Source organism: Etheostoma cragini, chromosome 5, assembly GCF_013103735.1.
Source record: "Etheostoma cragini isolate CJK2018 chromosome 5, CSU_Ecrag_1.0, whole genome shotgun sequence".
NCBI lineage: Eukaryota > Metazoa > Chordata > Actinopteri > Perciformes > Percidae > Etheostoma > Etheostoma cragini.
Window position 1 is genome coordinate 6,771,025 of NC_048411.1, and position 16,532 is coordinate 6,787,556.

Genomic DNA, 16,532 nt, shown 5'->3' on the forward strand with positions numbered 1-16,532 from the left:
TTCTGAAGGCAAAAGGGGGTCCAACCCGTTACTAGCATGGGGTACCTAATAAAGTGGCCGGTGAGTGTATATACACAAAAAACTACTGCTAAATCACGTCTTACTATGTTATTATATCTGACCCAAACTGTAGTCATCACCACACTAAAGCTGTTTGGCTAACGTTAGTCTCACTGACAGGACAAGCTACTTTACAGATTCAAAGACTGTAGGTGATAACCTATAAAATAGATGTTGTGCTTAAAAATTTAAATAAAATGGCGGATTTGAAAACTGTTCACTATCTAACACAATCCCTCATGCTCAATAGCGGCATACATTTGCTAGCATTTGGTTGCTCTACAGCTTATTTAGCCATTAAGGTAAGTTACAAACAAAATTGTGCCCCTTGTTATTTGAAGATTTCCATCTTGAGACTAATCGTTCAGCCTATAGTGTACTCATTATTCATATTAGTGTTCACAGTGAGTAAAGATTTCAACTTTTTAAGTCGTTGCATGTGCATGGCCCAAGCAATGCAATTTGATTCCAAACGTCACGCATCAGCTAATGTCTGCACTTCTTCCCCTGTGGCAGATTCTGTATAACATTCAATATGTCAAGTGAGCATCACACCGGAGGAAGAGCGGTGACATTAACATGCACTGGACATTCAATTTAATTCGATTCAATTTTAATTGATTATCAAATCATAACAAGAGTTATCTCACAACACTTTACAGATTACAGAGTAGGTCCAGAACACATCTATACTTTACAAAAAAACAACAATTCAGGTACTTCCCCCAAGAGCAAGCATTTAGTGTGACAGTGACATGGAAAAACTTCCTTTTAGGGAGAAACCTCTTAGAGACCCATGCTCTTGGTAGGCGGTGTCTGACGGTGCCAGTTGGGGGACATGTGTCAATCCACAGTGGGATTTCTTTTCAACACACACCTCCTGTTCAAACATGCCTGTGATGATTTGCCATGTTACTGTGTAAACATGATGGTGATAATGATAGGAAAGTGATTACAATAATGATGATGATGATGATGATGATGCCCAGCAGCGTGAAAGGCCTTACTCTGGGTGCACAGTCCATCTGTGCAGTTCTCAGTGGCCTCGCTGGTCCCTTCGCACATCTTGCCGCGGTGTCTGGGTGCTGGGGAGTTACATTCCCTACTCCGCTGCTTCTCGCAATGGCTGCTGCATAGGGTCCATTCGCTCCACTCATCCCAGCTTCCATCAACTGCAATATAAGGAGAAATGGGGACAAAGATATTGACAGATATGTAGTAAAAAATTAAAAAATAATTGGAGGAGGCATGCAAAATCATCACGACTTAGTTAACATAGATATGAGTACTCTTAAGAGACTTAAAGGAATATTAAAAAATGTTGATAACTAGGCTATTTGCTTTTTTCACTAAAAAGATTCACAGCAACCTTTTGTTCCCCCGTCTCCGCTGTTTAAGACAAACTAGTGTAACGTGATGGTTCAGAGTAATTTCACCCTAGGGTCCTTTGCACCATGACCTCGAGCCAAACAACCCCCCTGAAGCTTTTTTCCACCTGGGTCAAAAAGTGGGCAAGTTAGCGTTATCAGCTGGTTAGCTTGGTGCAGGCGCAAATGGAACCAACTTTGTATCTTGTAAATTACCCCACTAATAATGTCCGAAATGATCTTCTACAGTAGTACAAATAGGTTATTTACTGATAAAACGATGGATAGGTAAGTTTGTAAGAACACCAGGAGTTTATTTAAATAACACTTGCCTGCTAGCTTCTGCTCTCTGCTGCTACCGCTACCGGAAGTAAGCGAGTGCTTAGGGATGTCTACAAAAACAACAGAGAAAAGAGATACAACAGAAGTATTTGTTAGTTTAACTTATTTTTTTAAAGTAAGTGCTGTAGTACAACAAGCAGGAGATACTATATTTGAGGTAAGTTTGGAGACACTACCTATTTAATCATTAAATTAATACATATTTTTATTCTGTTTTGTTCTGTTGTATCTGAATTTAATTGAATTGAATTATCTCTTTTCAATGTTGTTATTTGCAGACGTCCCTAACCACCCGTCTTTCTGCCGCTAGCTGTAGCAGCAGACAGCAGAAGCCAGCAGGCAAGTTTTACAAACTTTTAAAGCTATCGTTTTATGAGTACATAACCTACTGTTAGTTGGGTAATTTGTGAGATAAACAGTTGGTTCTATCAGCACCTGTACTAAGTTGTTCAGCTGATAACGCTAACTTGCCCAATGTTCGACCCCAGTATAGAAAAGCTTCTGGGGGGTGCTTTGGCTCGAGGTCATGATGCAAAGGACCCTAGGGTGAGATCCCTCCAAACCATCCCTTTAAACACATCATGTGACAGACATGAGGTTCATCTTGCTGTATTTTGCTTTTGAAAAGAAAGCATTAAAGGGCATTTTATGAGGGCATTTCCTAAAATGTTCTTTAAGATAAAGAGATTTATGTCCAAATTTTAAACAAAGTAACTGCAGACACTGTTTTAACTTTCATATGGGTGCTTTTTTGCACACATTAAACATGTAAATGTTTCCTGTTTGGTCATTTTCTCCGCAATAACCCCTGGGCCTGTTTATGTAATGGGATTTGATACAAAGCTATGAAACCAAGACAGCCTGTTGCATGCTAATTGGGGTACTTCCTCCTCAGTGCTCTGTCATTTGATCAAAGAAAAGCTCATCATGCTTAGCTTAACAAACATTGGGAGTCCATATGGCGCCTGAAGATTTTTTGGCAGCTGTTGTTTCGCCCATAATACAGTCTTGTGATGTACCACAGGCCCTGCCCATACTTCACATTTGATTGGGGTTTCTTCTCAGCTACTTGAAATGCAAATTATGTGTTTGTATATTGCAGAGATACTGCTGAGTGCTTCAGAGTTTGACCGCAGTTGCTGGTGAGTTTATGCATATTGTTTCTCCTGACAGTTCCCCTATGACTTGTTGCTCTGATTCTGTTGAATGAGCTCATCTGCCTACTGGTAAACAATAGATACAGTCTGACAAACTGTAATGACTGCACCTTTAACACCTGGTGGATACTTTCCACAATCCAAGCTTCATTTAATTTTTTTTATTCATTTCTTTTGCTTCTCAGTGCATTTTTCAGTTTCTTAAATGGGCTAGTCACCGGAGCCTCATTTATTTGTATTATTATCAATTTTGCAGCTAAGCAACTTTGTTGTTTCTGTTTCTTATTTCAGCCATTCTTTGGGTCAGATCTAATTCCAAACAAAACAAAACATTAATTTTGTACAACCATGTACAACCTTAATAAAAAAGATGGTTTATTTAGCTGTAAGATCTAAGGATTGTACCCGGCAGTGTATTGCAATGACAACCTGGTCTTACTCAGTCTCATTCGAAGACAGTTGGTCTGCAGTCTGTCTGCAGAGCCATTTAAAAAAAAAATTGCTTCTTTATCTCTTTCAGCTACAGAACTATGGTCTTTAAGATCTAAAGAGCTAAACTGAGCCAGGAGAAGTAGACACTTCAGTGGTCTGTACATGGATTTGCCCTTGTGAAACTTTGTCATGACGCAATAGGTCAAAGTCATCTATACAATATAAAACAAAGCAAAAGGTATACTTCTGTTGTGCTTTATTGCCTAAATTGCTGCCTCTGTGGTAGTTAAATACAGTAAATGCACAAATCCTTTCCCGTCTTTTCCTTACAGTCTTTGACAGATGTGAAAATCATAGTCATCCACCACTACACTTATCAGTGACAGGATAATGATTCTTATGTGTCAGGAATCATCTGTTCTTTGATTTTCTCAACAACATTCATCCGATCAACTTCACATTTGGTGGGTGTATTTGACTGTGACAAAAGCGGGAGATCTACAAGGCATTTCTTATTACTAATGCGTTGTACACACTGTGTAGTGTATTGAGAGGGGGCCCCAAATAACTGTTACTCTGCCACATGGCATGCTGGGTACACCTTGCCTTCTCGGTTGTTAGCTACAGTACCTTCAAGAAGAATGAGAAACTTGGGGATATTACATTGTAGCAAACTCAAACATTTCAAGCATCAGCTATGTACTAATAGAAATTATTGCATTTGTTCACAAAAATAGCCTTGTCCCAAATAGCTTTCTATTTGCATACACTCTAGCATTGTTAGGGGACACTCAAATGATCATTAAGCCTTGTGTGGTGTTCATATTTTTTGTTATAAGGCCAATGTTCCTGGCTCTGGTAAACCCACCACATTATTTGGCTTTAAAATCAATACAGTACAGCCATAACAATTTATGTAACAGATGTTTACCAATGAATAAATATATCATTTATGGTTCATATTTGCCATTTCCCCCTGTGTGATCACATTTATGATCAGATGATCAATTTTGTTTTTTGTGAGAAAACAAGAAAATTCAATTATGAAAAAGGTTGAAAAAAAAGAAACAAGATTTTTGATCATTATTGGTGCTTATTTCTTAGAAATTAATCAGAACAGATGAAAGTGCTTGCAATGTAACAATGTTGTTGTCATGTTTTTGTCCTTGTCCTTGTGTCAAGTTTCTTTGTTTTAATTGGTTTCATGTTTTCTGTTTGTGAACTTCCTGTTTTATATGGAAATCCACTGTTTGGTTACATCCTTGGTCACTTGTTTTCCTGTCTTTGTTTGTTTCCAAACTTTCTAATTGTTCTGCCCCTCCCTTATGTGCTTCACCTGTTGTGTCAGCTATTTTTGTTAGTCCTCATTACCTGGTGTATTTAGTCCCTGTTCTGTGTTTGTCTTGAGTGGGATCATGTTGTTTCTGTTGCTGGGTTGATTATTGGTCTGTGTTCTATTTGGTGCTTCTCTGGTAGGGTCTGATCTGGTTGTTGTTTGTTAGTGACCAAGTCTCATCTCCAACCTGACAGTTGTAACTTTTTGTGGGAATAGCAGGGGCAGAAAGACAACATAGTTTCATAGCACTTACAATTAAATACACTCTGGTTCAGTAGACCCCAAGACCTCATATGTAATAGTTACTGTATGTGTAGGGATGGTGCACCGTGTGCATTCATTAATGATTTGTTATTTTATGTTCTATACAGAAAATGAGCCAAGGCCAATGAATTTGAGTTAGAAGAAATAATAAATAGCATGATTCTTCTTTTAGCAAAGACAGAAAACGGGTCCCACAGATCTGAACAACACACATGGGATAAGGCAGTGCTTTGTACTACCTTGTCAGAACTGGACGGGTTTGTCAGTCAGCAGTTTAGACTGCTGGGTTCATCGCACCCTACACTTTGCACCTGTCTGCATCCTCCCACAAAGACATGGATCAGCCCCGATGACTGGCCTTAATCACCACTGCATGCTACTTCAGTCCAGGCCACGATGGTGGCACAGGTCTGCTAATCTCTGCTTAAGTAAGAATTTCCTTTTCCTCCTCTTTTTCATGTGAACTCCAGACTGTAAACACAATATACCCACTCTAAAGGCCATATCAAAGGTTGACAGCTTTACTTGGCAGCGGCAGCTTACTTACTGTACATGTCGGGTGTCTAGAAATTCAATATTTTGTTTCAGCCTATAGGAGCCAGAAAGTAACTTCTGAAAGGCAGGCACAACATCACCTTGAAAAGCAAAAGCTGAGTCATTGTTATTGATCAACTACGACATCAGACTTATTCCTGCACAGAAATCCAAGGTGGCTAACAGTGTCATTTTCTTTGCCACCCTTAAAAAAAGATGCATGTCACTGGAAATGTTTACTACAAAAACTATGTGCAAAAGCAGGCAGATTTTTAATTTTAAAGGCCAGTTATTTCATGGATCCAGGATTACTATGCAGCCTGACAAAGTTCCCTTGGTCTTTGGAATTAAAATAGCCCCACATCATCACATACCCTTCAGCATACTGGAATTGTATGGCACGTATTATTTTAGTCAGCCTACTGGCTGGTTTGATTTGCATTGAGGTATGATTCTATGGAAAGTGTCTCATCCTATACTCATGACCAGCACTATACAAGGGGTGCCAATGGGATAAAAGAGTTTGGATTCTTGCAGGTAGTTGTCTTCTTCGCTGCCTTTTGTTGGCACATTGCCAGTTTTTTTTAAACATGTTACTGCCAGAGGAGTCACGTGATCCGCTCAACAGAGTGGCGGCTTAAGATATAGCTCCTGGCCCAATTTTGCCAAATCTCTGATATTTTATCACTTTGTGCTCAATAAAGTAATTTAAAGCAGAATGGCAAACAAGAACAATATCCAACGGAGCGATACAATGGCCATTGCAGATGCATTACTGGAGAAACAGAAAAGCTACCTCAAACCACTTTTTTTTCTCAGATTCAGTCTTAAATTCAACAAGTGGGGATTGACAACATTGAGAAGCTAACTACTATACTTGCTCAGCAAGCATCTCTGACTGCAAGCCTTGGCTCTATCGAACCCTTTGCTGGCATACCCTAGAAAGTTCTACGACAGAGCCTTGGTCACTTCATGATGTTCTTTTTGCCAATTTGCCAAGTGCCGGCTACGCTGTAGCCCCATTATCTCACATCCTTTTAAGACTTGGAGATTGGCTGAAACATACGGCCATTAAGCTTGTAACTGGCACACTTTTCCCTTTTATTCAATAAAACAGCACTCCTGATTGATGAGAGGCGAATAACTGCCCCACAATGGGAAGAAAAGGGGCTTCATTGTCTAAAAGACAGTTTTAGCAAGGTTGGCTTATTACCTTTTTCTGACTAGCAGAACGCATTCAAAATACCACGTTCCTCTTTTTTGGTTCGCTTGGCAGGGTCTTTGCCCATTCATCCTATCTGGAAGTTATTTACTGTGCAGCCTAAAAACTAGGCTTTATCAGTTCTTAGTGATATCTGAATTAGGGATCTCTGAATGCGATTGCCCAGGCCTGAGTATCGAACTCAACTGGCAAGATGTATGGTCTAACATTCTAGAAGTACGCAATCCAGACCACGGACAGATTCACTACAATTTTATTCATAGGACATTTGTCACCCCCTTGAAAATGCACCACATGAAAAGAACGTATGCACTTTCTGCCTAATAAAAGCACTTGTATTTATAATAGCGCCAACAGGCAGGGAAATGCTATCACGTACATGTTATGCACACGTATGTGCCTCCTTGTGCATGTCTCCAAGACAAATAAAATTGGTCCAAAATTGAATTAAATCACCTTTTCAACCTCCTTTAAAAACTTTTCATGCAAGCTCTCTTCCAAATTCCCTCTTTTTACCGTTTCACATCCCTCTCATCCTGTTCCGGCTTTCTCTGATGCATTAAACTAGACTTGACTGTCTGTCCCTATCTGCACCTTTGCAGTCTAAAGCCTGGCAAACTGAAGAACTTGGACAACCTGGCCACCTTCTTAACCCTAGCTTTCAAGCTTCCAAGCTCTTTGTAAAACAAGACAATATGGAAACGTTTGTATAATGATGTGCGGCAAAGTAGTGGGACTGCCAGGTATACAGGGGCCCAACATCTGTGGAGGTGACAAGGCATGTAGACAAATTATAGACCTTCAACATATGTTTACTTCACCAATATTGATAATGCGTGTGGACATGCAGTGCCTTCATGCTGGAAACCATAATAATGCAGTGTGTCAATGTGAAAGACAGCTTCTAAATATAATGTTAACCATTTTTTCCTAAAGCCTTATGTCCTTTTTTTGTATTCTCGCACTATAGGCGGATTAGGTTGGCGAAAGACTACAACAAATAACCTAATTTCTAAATGCATTCTTTTAACACATAACACTATAAGTTTAGGCAAGGCCCATGTTTAATTGTATAAGTGAGACATCTTTTTTTTTAATTTCAGGCGTCTCATTTGGCCAATGTTGGACTTTGCACTGCATTGGATGACTAAACTATGAGTCAGTTGTTTCTGGCATTGCTCTACAAAGAGTGAAACAAGTATCAATTGAATTCAAGTGGTGCATGTCTCTTTTTTGTGCATGTCTCTTTTTAAATTGATGATCAGAAAAGCTTACACTTTAAAAACTCCTGGGATATTTATTTGTGTGTTGTGGTAAAAGTATGGGTTATTTTTTCAGCAAGTAACCATTTTCTGGGTTATACGGCTAATATTTTTGACCAAATTCCTGGGTTGTTTGGGTATCTGGGTTATTTTACAAAACGTAACCCATGTTCTGGGTTATAGGGTTGTGTGTGTGTGTGTGTGTGTGTGTGTGTCTCTCTCTCTCTCTCTCATTTGTAGGAGAAATAAAGTGGCACACCCTCTAAACATGGATTAACTAAGAAATGTAAGAAATAAGTTAATATATATCATCCTTATAACATACACATTAGTCTGCCAGAAATTCAGAAGAAGACGAAGAAATAACAACTCCTTCCATCACTACCCCCTTAGAAGAAAAATACACCGCCAACACTATTTTTTTCTAATACAGTGTTACAGTGTGACTTAAAATAAATAGGAAAATAAATAGGTCCAAGTGTGTGTTTGTTTTCTACAGATTTTAATTTAATTTAATTCAATAAAACTTTCTGTAAAAGTGCTTAAAGTGTGTAATATAATGTAAAACAAAGTTTTCTTTTCAGAAATAAGGCATACTGGCATAGCAACCAAAGTTATGTTATTTTTCTGCCAACTCCTGGGTTAAAAAGGGAACAGCTAATTTCAGGGTAACATGGTAGCTCACCGGTTAGCACTGTAGCCTCATGATAAGAAGGTTCAGGGTTGGAATTCAGGTTAGGGATTGTGTAATTTTAACCAAGTATTTGGGTCAATTATTAAACCCAGAAGTTGGGTCAAAAAGAAAAACCAAATTCTGAAATAACCCAGAAATTTGTTTGTTCCCTTTTGAACCAGGAGTTTTCAGTCTGTAGTTTGTAGTCTGTATTTGGTAGCACCCAGATAGCTCAGTTGGTAGAGTGGGCGTCCATATATAGAATTTTACTCCTTGATGCAGTGGGCCAAGGTTCGTCTTTGGCCTACTGCCGTTTGCTGTATGTCATTCCCCTTCTCTCTCCCCTTTCATGTCTTCGGCTGTCCTATCAAAAAAAAAAGAAATCTCGCAAAGGAATGTACACAGCAGAGAAAAAATCTAATGCAAATGCAGTTTGCAATCCATTTACTATGTTATATGTGACTTTGTCCTGCTTATTTCGACCTCTGTCCAGATGTGAGATTTAGCCCTACATTCAAGCATAAATAATATTGCTGCCTGAGTTAAGGTCTTTTTAGACAGGGAGCCATTGACACGTCTAGCAATTTATTTACATGAAAGGCAAGCAAGCAAGCAGGCAGGGGGCTGCAGGCAATCTGACAGCAGAAGCGACAAGCAGGTGCAATCCTGTGAAACTGCTGCGGGCCTGCTTGTCACACTCACACGCCCACTGCAAGAGAGGAATTGAATTGTCTTTAACTTTTTCCTACGTGGGCGAGCTACAGTGCAAATCGATAAACAAGAGACTGATTCTTACTGTTTGTGAGTTTCCTAAAACACAAGTCTCACATTGTTAGACCACCTCAGCACTGTGGAGCAAGGTCTGGCTACAATACACATACATTTGAAGATGAGGAGAAAAACACTAATTTGCACAATTTGCAAATTGCAGTTTGGTGGGCTTGGGATCTCATCGTTGCTTTTTGCGGATGATGTGGTCCAGTGTTAAGCGGCTGGGATGAGGATCAGCACTACTAAATCTGAGGCCACGGTTCTCAGCAGGAAACCGATGGAGTGTCTTCGTCAGGTATGGAATGAGTCCTTACCCCAAGTGAAGGAGTTTAAATACCTTGGGGTCTTGTTTGCGAGTGAGGGGACAATGGATGGATGGATGGATGGATGGATGGATGGATGAAAGTGTATTGCTGTGTGTACCTTGTCCATAGCAATCCCACCAATTGTATCAAAAAGTGCCAGAGAGTAAATTACTTAAACATATTCTTGGAAATCTTTACAATCGTCCCTTGAAAAAAAACAAGCATGCACATCACATGCTTGTTAGTTCTAAGTTTGTTGTTATTTCTAAAAGAGGGGACATTTTGCGTATGATAACCCCCAATTTCCACCGGATGCATAACGCTGCATGACGGCTCCATGTTCTGCCATCCGTCAATACCCACCAGGTCCGGATTTGTTGCGGAACGGCTGCGGCCATGATCAACAGCTGAAGTCTTGAGGACCCATGAGATCTCTCAAATTCATGTAGAATAGAGCACAAAAACAACAACAGTCTGTTTCCATCCAGAGGAATAGAGAGGAAACAACTAGTATGTGCTGTGTTTTCAAGGTGTAGGGCAGGGAAATATGATCCGCCGTGAGCATGGTATATTTTATTTTGAAAATTAACTTGATGTTTTATTTTGTTTATGTGCTCGTCTTCCTGTCCCGCACTATCTGCCGTGTGCTGAATTGCTGCGGAGCTCTCCGGTGTCTGGCAAAAATAGAAGCTCTGCGTATCTGCTCCGGAATGTTTTGGATTGCCAGAACTGGAAGAGAGTCGGGACGCAGCCGTTCCGCAGTCCATGAAAATACAAACATTGACTTTAATGGACACCTAATGACTCCGCCGCCGTTCTGGAAGCCGCTGTTACGCATTGTGTGGAAATTGGGGGTAACACACAAAGAACTGAGGGTGAGGGACATTTGGAGCATGGCTCAAGTGCTGGATGTTGAATGTCAGGCAATTATCCTGGAAATGTAGTACTTCCGTTGATCCAGACTACCAGAAGAGCAGGGTTTTGCATGGCAGGGCTTTGGCTAAAGACTGGATGTATCAGGCAACAATCCATGTAGTTTGTACCTAAATTAGGTTTTAAAATTTGGACTATGTTAATTTAACTTTACCTATGAAGAAGAAGTGGTAAGCAAAGACTAGAATTGCTACTATTTCTTATAATTTGACCTGTGATTTTCCCCAGGGTTACCATGCATTGAGCAGCTGGAGTTTCCTCGAAGAGTTTGCCAGTCTATTAACACAATGCGTAAAACCCAGCTGATCCAAGCTAGAATGCAAGTGTCGATTACCATCTAAAAAGAGCTAAAGGACAACTCTTTACTTGAGTGAACGTGCCCTAAAACTACTTTCATGTTTAAAAAATTGAATTACAAAAATATACTTTAAAACAAACATAGAACATTTTTATCAACATAGGGAGGAAATATTTATTATTTAGGAGTATATAAATGCATACTGTAGTTGATATGGTAGACGTGATAGACCTTATAAGCTGCATGTTAGCATTTAGCGTAATGCTCTGTATGCATACACATTCACAGAGTTGCCAGAAATTCTTTGTATTGCCTCTGACTATTGTGATTAACCAGAACAATAATACTATTTTGACTTTGTAGCAGCCCTGTGTTCAAGAAAAGGGTTGTAGATATACAACTCTAGTCTGCAGAATTGTCTGTCAATTGATGGCCTGAATGTATCCAACATTCACACTACAAGATAAGCCTTACCTCTGTGATTACCCTTCCAGTCAGCACAAGAAAGTCTTTCTCTGGTTGCTCTTTTAAGGTAAAAAAAAAAACACAGTACACAGTCTATCCTCTCTCTCACAGCCGCTTCTTCTAGTCACTTTATTTTGCAACATGAATTCCCTGTTCTTTTTATTTCTCCCATGCAGCAGTTCTTTCTCTCACATTTACAGTGGTACAGGAATGTTGTTAGGTCAATATGGTCCCTATGGATCTGTACCTGCAATCCTTGTCTGTAATTCTAAAGAGGTAGGGATATTAGCTCATCAATCACTGTGAACATCATCAATGGATAAATGAACAGTATATACAGTATGCCATGTGCCTTAAAAAGAGCTGGCAAGAGATCTGTAAAAAACAAAAAAAAACATAAACTTTATTATATTTTTAATATAATAAAGTACAGTATTGGTTTGAATATAAGATGTTTTTTTTCTTCCTGAAAATACGTCTGAGAAAGTGGGTCGACCTAGTCTAAAGAAACCAGGTGTCTTCCGATATGGTCTAACTTTGTTTGTGGCATGATTTACTCTGATTAAGGGTGCTGGGATACAGAGTTTTTTTGCTAGTGCTTGACATGCAGGCTCTGCATCCCCAGCAAACACCTATCACAATTAATGCATATCAATTTATCATCAACCAAAGCAGGCCCCCCTAGTCGTCGACCACAATTTGAAAATGAGCAAGGAACAGGTGGGGGGCAACAAAAGGAAGCCCTCTTATTTATGTGAAGTAATATGCATGTATTATTAATATAATTGACTTTAGCTTGGTTTGATAGTAGACTACAATAGTATCATGTTTTCCCCTCCAAAATCACAGCAAAAAAATAATAACAGTGCATACTTGCTTTTTTGTTTGGTGCATTCAAACCATTTGTGTAACATTAAAGTTCGAGAAAGGATCGTTCACATTAGCAGAAGAAAAAAAGGTTCTATGCAGCTGAAGCCCCTACGAACCTTCAATCCAAGTTATGATTTTTTTTAATAGAGCTGTCATCTGGTAAAAGTATTTTTTCATATTCAATATATATCACCAAACATTATATTATTGCAATGTAAGTTTATTTTCCAATATCATGCAGCCTTTGTATATGTCTGGCAGCCTGTCATGATCATTAACATGCAAGCTTAATCATTCTAAACCAAATATTGATCAAATTTTGCACCTGGCAAAAGGTAACTTTGTATTTTACTCCATAAAGTTATACGTATTATTTCTATGCAGAAACTCAGAGTTTAAATGAAACTGACTTGGGCAGAGTGCGTTGCAGGTGATCTTCTGTACAGACATGCCCTCGCAGAAAGCCCCGCCATTGAGAGGCGCCGGGTTAGTACAGGTTCGAGAGCGCTTCTGGACACCCCGCCCACATGGCACATTACAGGGCGACCACTCTGTCCACAGGGACCAGCCCCCGTTCACTGGAAGGAGTTCAACAAAGTTAGAGAGTAATAACGGGTATAGTAAGTGTACAACAACGTATTTCACTTTTCCAGAACTCAGGCATAAATAAATACTCTAACAAGAGCTGGGGTTAATAATTACTATGTAGTCTCCAAGGCTATGCAAAGCAACAATGCAAATGGCTGGAGCAGATTGAGCAAAGCTCATTCATTGTTGTGGATATACAGCTCCCTCTTTCCTAATTGCCTTTTCAATGTTCCTTGCTCCTGGATTAAGATAAAGACCTGAAACTGTTTGAAAGCAAAGAAAACATCCATGAAAAAGGAATTGCCATTTCTAAATGCAATGTTGACTCTTACTGGTCGACCACTTAGCGCTCTAACTGAATCAGTTTACTCTATAATCTCTGTTTTACGTGTGTGGAAACCAAATGTTTAACAGCACTAACAACGCTGGAGAACTTGTTTTTTCTGGAAGGCCGCCGTCAAATAAATACTTAATAAGAAACACTCCTTTTAAATGAGATAAAGACAAAGTGGCTTATTTCCTTTCATAAAGTACACATTGATTTTAAATGAGAGGCAGTAAATTGAGTCTTTGAATTATGCATCCATCTAAATAAAGAAAAAACATCGCTCTTCAGTGGAGACATGGAGACATGGTCTTAATCACTTCTGTAGGATTGCATGAAACCAAACAAATTGATCAAGAGCGCCATGTAACCAGCATGTCAGTACACTCTGATGTGTTGTAACAGCAAATAACAGTGGCTGGGAGGACAGCGTACCAAAAACTATCACAGTGGCTGTGGCACTGCGTCTCTTAGCCACGATGTTGCTGGCCAGACAGGTGTAGTTGCCTGAGTCAGACAGTCGAGCCTTGTTGATGATGAGGTTGTGGTCTGCACGGGTGTCAATGTTGTCATCGGTCAGGGAGCTCAGCAGCTCTTCATTTTTTAGCCATTCCACCTGTACAAGAGAGGAAATAAAGGACAGATTTATAATAATGATAATAATAAATTTAATTTGTAATGCACTTCATATTTACGCAAATCCCAATGCTACATAACAAAAAAAGTTAGTGCTAAAAATAAAAATACATGGAGAGCATGAAAATAAAAAAATAAAATAAAAACAACAAAGAAATGCAAGATTGAAATCAAAAGCTCTCCTAAAAAGGTGTTTTAAGGCCACATTTAAAAGCATCCCCCGTCTGTGGTCAGGGGGAGCATTCCACAGACTGAGAGCAGCTGAGCAGAAAGCCCGTTCTCCCTTTGTACGGTGCTTTGTCCTGGGAGGTTTCAGGAGATACGTTAAGGCAGATCGGAGGGTACGTTTAGAGGTCTGTGGGGTGAAGAGTTCCTTGGGGGGGCTTCACCATGGACGCACTGGTGGGTAAGGGCTATGATGCACTTTGGGGAAAAAACACATCAAATATCCATTCTAAATCATAAATCAAAACTGAAAGATCATTTTTTTCATTACAACTTGGGCCCTATCTTTTTAGTTTCATTGTGATTAATGAAATACAGGAAGAAAACAAAACAAAGTTTGACAGGACAACACACAGAAAATGAGACAGGGTGTAAAGTCAACGAGATCAACTAGAACACTTATTTGGAGGTAAACTCGCACAGCAGGTAAGCAGGTAAGCACACCTGAAATGTTGGCAGTAACAGTAAGTAGTCATTTTGCAATTCATTAATGCTTACTTAGTATACATACTTAGTTTGGCTAACTTTCTGACTGCTGTCCTTCATCGGGACTACTTCCCTGATGATGTCACTGGAGGCATGGAGTTTGAGTGGCAGTATGTCAGGTAGTAGGATCCCATTGCCAGATCTACATCCACAGCACTGCGGAGGAGGGTCTGGCTCGTCCACAAAGCATTCCGGGATTTGACAAAACTTTGCAAATGCACTGAACCACTGAAGCATCTTTTTGTCAACTAGTCATGACTTTATAGACATTTGTTTGTCAACTAGTCATGACTTAACGCATTCCACTCACACAACTGGTGAGGGGCGGCTGTGGCTCAGTGGTAGAGCGGTTGCCTGCCAATCGGAAGGTTGGTGGTTCGATCCCCGCCCCTGCAGTAACTGTCGAAGAGAGGACACCGAACCCCGAGTTGCCCCCGGTGCTGCGCATCGGAGTGTGAATGTGTGTGAATGTTGTTGAATACATCTGTTGAGCAGGTGGCACCTTGTACGGCAGCCCCGGCCACAGTGTATGAATGTGTGTCAATGGTGAATGTTTCCTGTAGATGTAAAAAGCGCTTTGAGCAGCTGTTAAGACTGGAAAAGCGCTATATAAATACAGCACATTTACAACTGCTAATTTGCTTGGTTTGTCAGGTGTCGTTCTTGTTAAACTGTTTCTAAAATTTTGATTTTTCAGTTTGCCTATTTCGCCAATTTCAAGGGCGGTGGCTTTAACACATGCACTACCCGTATCAGTGCTGCTAATTTGAAAGCTGGTCTTACTTAATTTGCATGCATACCAGTGCACTCAGACCTTAATGATCAAAGTCAGGGAAATTACAAATGATGGTACCACCATTAGACAGTAAAAAGAAGCACTATAATCAATTACCAGCAACAGAGAGGAAACCTAATTATAACTTACAAACTTAGTGACGCTTTTGTGCATCAACCCTGGTATAGGAGATGCATCTCTGCGTTTGCAAGTTACATTCAAAGTGTGGCAGAATGGGCTTGGCTGATGGATTTATAGGGAGTGCACATTTTATGATAAACAACACTCAAGCTGGATGCAAATGGGAAGTGCCTGTGGGCATGAAAACACTGGGTAAAAAGAAATGACAAACAGACCCGAGGGATGATGGATTGCAGGTATATATTGACACAAATAAAAATGATAATGAACATCATAACACAGCAATAATTTCTCACAGTCTGTAATTTTTATCACCTATTTGAGTCAATTGTACCGCTGTTAGCAGTAGTGGAAAGTGGAGGTGTAGAGTACAATTACATAAGCCGAAGCCCCCATTTTTCCTTTTTCTTGAAGAAAACGATTTTCTTCAGATTCATCTCTACAATTAAAAGTTAGCCTTAAGTGTGGATTTTCATCAAGGGTAAAACACTTAGCATCATTAATAGATAAGAAAATAGGGAAACAAAAGACTGGGTATAATTTCTTATGATTAAAGTCATCTGTCACTGAATGGTTACAGAAGTGGTAGCATCCCCACCCTCTGACTCTATGTATTTCTTTAAATTTTATCCTGAAAAACATGTGACTTCAAAGAGGCAATTAAAGTGTGATACAAGCCGGCTGTCGCAGCGGGCCATGCTGCTCATTTTCTATGAATAATAATAATGAATAATGATGAAAAGATTTATATAAAAAAAGCAAGGAGAAAGATACAGAGAGGGGGGGAGGGGGTAAAAGAACAGAATATTAGGGGACAAATACAAATTAGCCTGGCAAGAGTGTGGCAGAGGATGTGACAAATGAACTGCCTAATTGGCACATTTGTTTCAATTAGGATGTGGTCATCAGTTTCCGCCTTGACAGAAGGGTTTCCAGGCGGGGCCCCACATCAGGGCTTCCTTCCTGTGATTTCATTACCCGGACCACCCCTGAAGGTCACCTCCTCCAGCCCTGCACAATGACCAGGTCCTTTCCTCTACTTACATGTAAGTACATACATGCACA

At 39.8% G+C, this 16,532-nt stretch overlaps 1 protein-coding gene across 1 annotated transcript in view; it reads right to left on the reverse strand.

Moving 5' to 3' along the window:
• unc5db (unc-5 netrin receptor Db) overlaps window positions 1–16,532 on the reverse strand; it is a 156,839-nt gene that overhangs the window by 82,343 nt on the left and 57,964 nt on the right. Inside the window, 3 exon segments of the mRNA XM_034872213.1 lie at window positions 1,068–1,232; window positions 12,702–12,869; window positions 13,640–13,820. Of these exon segments, the coding sequence (XP_034728104.1) occupies window positions 1,068–1,232; window positions 12,702–12,869; window positions 13,640–13,820 (514 nt within the window).